At 46.1% G+C, this 8386-nt stretch overlaps 1 protein-coding gene across 1 annotated transcript in view; it reads left to right on the top strand.

The window, feature by feature from the left end:
* Positions 1 to 8386, top strand: part of GNL3 (G protein nucleolar 3) — a 25100-nt gene that overhangs the window by 2404 nt on the left and 14310 nt on the right. Inside the window, exons 3-8 of the mRNA XM_019505219.1 lie at positions 650 to 787; positions 2953 to 3066; positions 3838 to 3918; positions 5775 to 5910; positions 6510 to 6613; positions 7649 to 7781. Coding sequence (XP_019360764.1) covers positions 650 to 787; positions 2953 to 3066; positions 3838 to 3918; positions 5775 to 5910; positions 6510 to 6613; positions 7649 to 7781 — 706 coding nt within the window. The remainder of the gene's footprint in view (positions 1 to 649; positions 788 to 2952; positions 3067 to 3837; positions 3919 to 5774; positions 5911 to 6509; positions 6614 to 7648; positions 7782 to 8386) is intronic.

The following is an 8386-nucleotide window of genomic DNA, read 5'->3' as shown; positions in this document are numbered from 1 at the left end:
CCCCCCCCCCCCGACCTACCAGCAGGAGGCTGCTTTCCAAGCTTCAGGGCTGCATTCCTGGTCCAGTACTTGACTTGCCTGCAGCATTTATCGGTGATCTTATAGGCCAAAAAAAGCTGAAGGCTGATAATGTTATTTTTTCTGTTATCAGTGCTGATCCAATATGAAACTGATGTATCAGTTCACCTCTAGTCTTTACCTCCTTGCAGAGGGGCTGTGCCATGGGGTGAGATAATTATTTAGATCGGCATTAGCTTGAGCCTGAGTTAATCTACCTAGTTTATGTTATCGTGAGGGAACGCTCAGAGGATCTGGCAGTACTCCAGGGTGTCTCATCACCCTGGTTGAGAATCATTACAGTAGAGGTTATTTTAAGTGGATATGGGAGTCTGAATGGCACTTTAAAATTGCCTTCAAGTATTTTGTAAAGAACAAATCTTTGTTGGGAGGGGCAGTGGCACAGATGATGTAGTACTGTAGATCTTTTGAATTTTTAAATTCTGTAATACTTAGGATTCATTAATTTAGCTATAGCTACATGCGTGTTGATTCTGCAATTGACAATCTTTTTCTGGCCACATACTTATATGTAGACATTTAGCTTTTCCTATTAAATTGAATTCCAGTATATATTCTTTCTTGATTACAGGTACGGGAACACAAGAGAAAACTCAGGAAAGAAGCCAAGAAGCGTGGAAACAAAAAGCCCCGAAAAGATCCAGGAGTTCCCAGTGCTGCACCATTCAAGGAGGAAGTTCTTCGTGAAGCTGAGCAAAGGAAACAAAGGGTAACATATTTTAATTTTATAGTGAACTGAAAGGAGGTATGAAGACTTTCAGGGGAACTCAGTGCGTGTCATCCTTCACTTTACATAGCCTTAATAGCCATTTACTTGGGTGGGGGTGTTTAATCTAGTACTTGGTGCTGTCCACAGCCTGATCCCGGTGATTGGGTAGGGACCTGTGTCCTGAACCTTGGGGTTGCCCCATGCTGGATCTCTGTGCTCAGCTGAGTGTTGGGATCTTTCATGTATCAACCCCAACATGCCACACTTTCAATTTAAGGTGTGATACAAACAAGCCACAAAGATGTTATACATTATATCTGGAATATCTTTGTATCTTATTTGCTATATTAATATCCCATAAATTGGCTTTAACATATGGAAGGATTACTGTTTATGGCATAATTAACATCTTAATCGTGTCCTAAATGTAGTGTATGCCAGGGCCCCAAGATCCCTTTCCTGTATAGTAACAGTTAATGTAGATCCCTAGTTACAGGTTGCATATTACGGTAATTAATTTCACAATTTCAGATTTGAGCTCCTTCAGGACGCTAGGGTGAATGCTGTCAAGTCGTGGTGATTTGTTACTGTTTGCTTTATCAGTCTCCTGTAAAAGCTTGCCTTGTATCTCTGTTTGGATCAATTCTGCTGACTTGTCTGCTGGGAGAAATGGCCCTGGTGAGGGATCACTCTAACGTCTTCGTAATAAAGTTCTGTTGCAAAGAACTCATTTAGTACAAGTGCTAAAATTCATGCAAATTAAATTAATAACGTTCTAAGTTAACGGTTTTCAACCTCTTTTTAACAAGTGTACCCCTTCTGTTTCAAAGTTTCACCTCATACCCCTTTTTTTTTTCTTGTTTTTAAGGGGGTGGGGCAGATGGAGGCCTCAGTGGTGGGGGAGGGAGTGGGGCAGGGCACAGGACTGAGCCTCACGTGGCGGGGGGCAGCTCCAGCCACTACATGCACCCCCTGGAGGGGGGGATGTGCCTCCAGATCACGCGTGGTGCGGGTGGGCCACTGCAGGCTGGGGCCAGGACGGCGCCAGGTTCTTCCTGGTGGGGGCCTGCGCTGGGCTGCGCTCATGGTGGGCAGTGGTGGTACTGGGAGCGGGCTACGGGAGGGGCTGCAGCCACTCCATAATTCTCTGTAGACCCCCCCCCTTCTTCCCTGTGCTGCCCTGGCTCCAGCCCACAGCTCATCCTCACGCCACGTGCAGATTGGGGGGCACATAGCCCCTATGTCCTCTTGGGGTGCACATGGTGGGAGCTGCACGCCTCTGTCCTGCATTCTGCCCTGGCTGTGCCTCACCTGCCCTGGCCCCACTCCCTCTCTCACCATGGGGGGGCTACAGCCACTCAAGAATTCTCCATAGCCCCCAGCCCGTCCCTTCCAGCACTGCCACCACCTGCCCTGAATGTAGTCCAGCCCAGTCCCCTGCCAGGAAGAGCCCAGCGCCACCCCAGCCCACAGTGGCAGCAAGCCACGTCCTGTGTGCAGATCTGGGAGCATACGCCCCCATGCTCTCCTGGTGGTGCATGTAGCAGCAAGAGCTGCTCCCGCCCCAGCTGTGCAGCACGTACACCTACCCCGGCCCCACTCCCTCCCCCACCAATGGGGCCTTGATCTGCTGCCCCCATGCCCCTTCCCCCACAGCAGACTTACCAGTTGGACCCAGCTGCTATCCACGCTGCCCGGCTGTGTTCCTGGTTGCTTGCGTGCTGCACTGTGACTTCGCCCACACAGCATTTATCGAGCACATTTTTGGGCATGTCAGCTCTGCGTGCCCCCTACGACCTTTTCAGGTACCTCTAGGGATACACATATCCCCAGTTGACAGTCACTGTTCTAAGTGGCTACGTGTATCCTTTTAGAGGGGTCAGAAATCTACAGTCTACAGGCTGGATCTAGCCTGTAAAGAGATTTTATTCAGCCCACCAAGCTGGGGTGGCAAAGAGGCAGCCAAGTTGAAGGTGACAGCCTGCCTTTGGAATGGGCTATGTTAATTCAGCCTGCCATTGTCCAAAGGTTGCTGACTCTCTTCTAGAGCATTTCTTTTCCTCAGAGGACTTTACAAACAACTATTTCTGATTGTAAATTCAGGAAAGAGACTGCTTTTTGCTTGTAATTATTTTTTAAATTTGTTTTTGTTTTATTTACTTCAGCTTGAAGAACTCAAACAGAAGCAGAAGCTGGCCAGGCAGAAAGAATTTGAAAAGAAGAGAAAGCTAGAAGCTAAAAAAGATGCTACCAAACCAAAAAAAGAGCCAGAAGGAAAGGTAGGTGGATCTGGAATAATTTTTCCTTTGTGAACAGTCTGGTTCATTTGCAGCCAAGAAGACAGATGTTTGTCCTTGCACAAAGTTTAATCCTGTTCCTTTTGACATCTATCCTTGAACTCCAGTTGGTTTTAGATTGGAACAATAGAAAATATTTGCTGTACTGCAGCGATGCTAAGTCTGGTAATACTGTAGAAGTTACCCTGCATTTCTTTTGATTTTTGTGTTTTAAAGCAGAAATGGCCAATCTGCAGCATGTCAGACACAAGTGCCATGGGCAGCCTTCGGGTGTGGCATGCTGGCAGATCAGGAAGCACAACAGCAGATAGGGCACAAATCAGCAGCGGATCAGGCAGGGAGCACAGGGCAGGAATCAGAAAGCAGAGCAGCAGATTGGGTAGGGGGAGGGGACTGGCACTGGGGAAGGGCAGGGTGCCTGCCTGCCAGAAGTTGGCCCCCACAGTTTAAGTGGTGAGAAGGTTTTATGTTCATGATCTAACGTCTAATTTTACAGTTTTTCATGTAGTACTTGGGTAGATGCATCGTGGGTATTAGAAATGTCACCTTCTAAGATTCCATTCAAGTTTATAGGAATGATAAACGTGATTCTCAAATGTATAGTCTTTTCTAAATAACATGATTTTTGCTTTTTCATGCTATTGCAAATACTGGAGCTCTTGTTTGCTGTTATTTCCCATTATGTAAGGGGAATGTTCCAATTATTTGTTTCAAATGTCCTTCACCCTTCCTTCTATCTGCTTTTGCATTCAGGAATCCACTGTGAAACTGAAAAAATCTAACAAACAGCTAGATAAAAATTCAGCAAAATCATTTTGCAGGGAACTTAAAAAGGTAGGTATTCAAATTATCTTTCTGATTAGAGATCTTTAATATTAAACCCTAATTCCCAATTAAAGGTGAAAAGATGAAAGTGGTTTCAGTGTTCTGACTTGAAATTTAGTGTTTTTTGTACATTTATAATTATTGATCTAGCAATAACAGGTTGATAGAGGCTCAATTGCTTGTGAGAACTGACTTAGAAACACAATGACTTGTCAGCAAAATTATGAAAAATATTAAATTAATTGGGTTTGCTGTAAATCTCTTATTACTTGAAATTACAAGAAAACAGCAACAAATTTGTCCCCCCTACTTCCCCAACATATGTGCGTGCACACACGCACTAGAATTGCTTGGTAAAAAAAAATATGGTGCCTCATAAAAATTAAATATAGTAAGTGCATTTGATCAGAAAAACTGATCTGTTCTTGATCTGTTGGTGCTGTCTTAGTCTTAGTTACCAGAGTGAGAGAACAACTTAAAAAGCACTCTTCTTAAAAACATCCTGTTTACAGTTCTTACAAGTAACTGTGATATTTCCCATCCTCTAGCAACTGGGGAGGAACTGGGTGGGTGGGGACTTCTTTCTGTGTTCTGTAACACTTTGTATACAACTGTTTTCACTGTTTTATCTTAATAAACAAGGCTTTTTCTTCTGTGTTGCACATTGATAACAGGAGGGAAACATTCCTTTGCTTTTAAGAGAAAGGAAAATATGACTGCAAAACCATAAAATTGGCAGAAGATTCTGGGAAAAGCATGCTACACAACTTTTCTTAAGTCTCTTTCTAATTAACTTAATTTTCAAGTTGCTGCCCCTTTTGATTATTAAGCCATTGTCAGAAAAAGGAGTGTATATTGACCTTTCAAGCTCTAGAGAACTGTTAAGTTTAAAGTAGGACCGTCAAATGATTATAAAAAGTTTGATTATAATCAGTTGCATGATTAAAAAAATTAGTCACAATTAATCATGAGCCGCAGGAGGCTCATCCAGGGGCATGGGGAAGTGGGGCACAGCTCCTGGTTGCTGCATATGCCCCCTGGATTTGTGCGCAGGTTGGAGGCAGGCGACCTGCTGCAGTCTGGGCACATGCTCCCCGTGCCACCTCCGGGGGTGCACACAGTGGCAGGTAGCCTCCCCATGTCCCTGGACAAGCCTCCCCTGGCTCCATTCCACAACTTGCTCCAGCCTCAAGGCCCCATTCACCCCCTGCCCCACTCCCTCTCTCACTGTGGGGGCCTCAGTCTACCCCCGCTGCCGCCCCCACCCCCCCCAACTTCCCACTCCTCCTCCACAGACTTGCCTGCTGGGTGCTGCTCTACATGCCACAGGGCTGCTTGCATTCCTGACCAATGCTGCAGCAGCTCATGTGTTTTGTGCCCACCCCCTTCCTGTTGCAGCAGCCCAGAGCCCGCACCTGGGCTGCCTTGCGATCCTCTGCATTGTCACTGCTGCCCTGATAGTCAGCCACAAGGCAGGAGTGACAGCGGTGGAGCTGAACCTGGGTGGAGCCCAGTGGGCTCCAAAACTCCATTAAAAAAATTAACACAAGAATCAATTAACATGTTAATCGTGCATATTAACAGCAATAAATCGACAGACCTTGTTCAAAGATGACAGTTACCTGAATCTTGATTCTCATATGTGTACCTTGTTTGACTTGTGTGGTTCAAAAAAAATGAATGCATTTTTTTTTCCTGAGCCCTTTTTCTTTATCATTCCCACTTATAAAGCTTGATTGTATTAATTGTCTTTTAAAATGAAAACTTTATTATAATGAAGGAACAATATTTTTGGTTTTAGACAGACTCTGTGAAGCTGTTTTTAATCCAGTGAATGACAGTCTATGTTCTTCATCCCACTATAGGTGATCGAGGCTTCAGATATAGTACTAGAGGTCTTAGATGCCAGAGATCCCCTGGGCTGTCGGTGTCCCCAGATAGAACAGATTATTACCAAGTCTGGAGAAAAAAAACAACTAGTGCTGGTTTTAAACAAAATTGGTAAGTGAAACATTTCTGTCTGTACAGATATTTAGTTGATCATATGATTCTCCATTAATATATGAGCTATGAGGAGAATAAAGGAATCTGAAATACCGCTGAATACTGTAAGATCCAATTCTGAGCTCATTTGCGTGTTTAGCCTCTTAGTCTATAAAGGTGCATATCTACCCAGCTTTCTGACAAAACTTCCTACCAACTGATGTGATATAATTACACTTTTTAGCCATTCTTACTTTGCATGCTTGGCTTGATACAAAGGAGAGGAGGAAAGTAAGTTTCAAACAGACTACAGTAAAATCCCTGTTATCCAGGATTTTACTAATGGGCACACTCAACTAACTGGAATTTCTGGCGGGGGGAACTCGCACGTGGTGGTCACTGCCACTACCCAGTGCTGTTGCCGCTCCACATGCGGCTGCCACCACTCCCTGCTTCAGGTGCAGCCGCCACCACTCCCCCGCCACCCCCTATCCTGCACTGCTGCTGCTTGGCATACAGCTACTGCCACCCCTAGTGACTTGTCTGATTCTAGGCTATATGAATGTTACAAGAGTGATATTTGAAGCTTGTACAGTGACAAGCCTGTTTTATTCCAGATCTGGTGCCAAGGGAGAATTTGGAGCAATGGTTATGTTATCTGAAGAATGAGTTGCCAGCAGTTGCTTTTAAATCCTCAATGCAGCTGCAAGATCGGAGTATGGTAAGAGCATTTCAGTCTTGTCTTATGTGAGACTGAATCTTCTTGTTTGTGGCCACAGGCATTAGAGCCAGGGCTAATGGGGCTTCGCCCTCCCAAATGCCAAGGCAGTGTAGAGGGCCACAGGGCAGCCCGGGTAGCTACAGCAGGGGAGGGGCACACACAGATACAGAAAAGCAGCCGCAGCAGCCCGGTGGTATGTGTAAAGCACTGCCCACCACACAGCAGGTAAGTCTGTCGTGGGGAAGAGGCCAGGGAGTGGCAGGGACAGATTGAGGCCCCCCACAGAGGGATGGAGTGGGGCTGGGGCTGGGGCTGGGGTGAATGGGGCCTCAGTGCTTGTGCGGGTCATGTGATGCTCAGAGCCCAAATGGCTCATTCATGGGTGTGGAGGAGCCTCCCGCTGCTGCGTGCACCCCGGCAGAGGCGATGGGTCAGGTACCCCCTGGATCCCTGCACAAGGTGGAGGCAGGTTGCTGTTGTGGGCTGGGGCTCTGCACCCCACTGCCCTGGGAGTGACGCAACACTATTTGCTGCCATGCACTGACTGCGCCACATCCTGTGCCCAGCCCCTGCCTCAGTCTCATGCCCTCCCTCACTGTGGGGGCTTCAGTCTGCACCCCCCATGCCCTTTCCTCACAACAGATTTACCTGCTAGGGGTGTGTGTGTGCATACGTGAGTGTGTGTGTACTCGCTCGGACGTGCACAGCCCCACCCCCCCAATAATAATTTCTCCCTCTACCTTTGCTCATGGCTGGGTTGAAACATGATGAAAAGCAAAATTCTTGATGCAAGAGTGAAGATGGCAAGATCCAACTCTGATTTCTCCCAGTCAGGGTACTATCTTTTACAAATGTCTAAGAGGTTTGGGTTTTTTGCTAACTTATATAACTGCAGGTGATGTTTTTTTGCTTAGTGATACAGTGCTCCTTTCATGTATAAATATTTTTTAACTTTTTGAATTAAGATTTAATTCTTCACATGCATACAGTTAAAAGGCATGTTCTTTGTTTTTCCCTTTTTGAATTTTACATCAGGAGAAGCTCACAAAGAAAAGGGGACATAAAGATGTGTCAGTAAGCAATATGTGCTTTGGAAAGGAATGCCTTTTGAATCTTCTTCGAAAGCACTGCAAGACTCAAGAGAAGGCTATTAAAGTTGGGGTGATAGGTACTTTTTTCCCCCCTCTCCTTTCTCTTGTAGGAATACTGTGAAGGTGGGCAACATAATGAAATTGGAGGGTTCCTTCTCACATCCAAGGCTTTGAAGTATTGTGTGGGCTCTTACGGAACATTTTTATCTTTGATGTGAGATTTGGTAAAGCTGCACCCTCGTGGCCAGTGATGAATGGTTCCACTTCTACCCAAAATTTATCTTTTGTAGATGGGTCCTGATATTCATGACTAACTGAAAGTGAAGCATGGGTCTAGCTTGATTATAGGACACAGGATTTATCTTGTGATCTTACACTGACTGTATATATTCCTAAGGGCACCCCTAAAGCCAGTAGTTTTGGACTAATTCACGTGGACTAGAGCAGGGGTTGTCAACTGGGGGTACGTGGAAGGGGGCTAGGGGGTATGTGTGGGCAGGCAAGGATGGAGTGCTACTACCCATGCCACTGCCTCCCAGAAGCAAGGGGGGGGTGATGAAGGGCAGCACCTCTTCTCTATGGGCTGCACAGGTGCTGCTTGGCCAGCTGGACACAGAGGGTGGGGCTTGTACATGGCAGCGGTGACTGCCATCTACCACACTGTGTGCCAGTGCTGCATGCA

Source organism: Gavialis gangeticus, unplaced genomic scaffold (genome assembly GCF_001723915.1).
Source record: "Gavialis gangeticus isolate Ggan-Ray unplaced genomic scaffold, GavGan_comp1, whole genome shotgun sequence".
Lineage (NCBI taxonomy): Eukaryota > Metazoa > Chordata > Crocodylia > Gavialidae > Gavialis > Gavialis gangeticus.
This window is presented reverse-complemented; position numbering and strand designations above follow the sequence as displayed.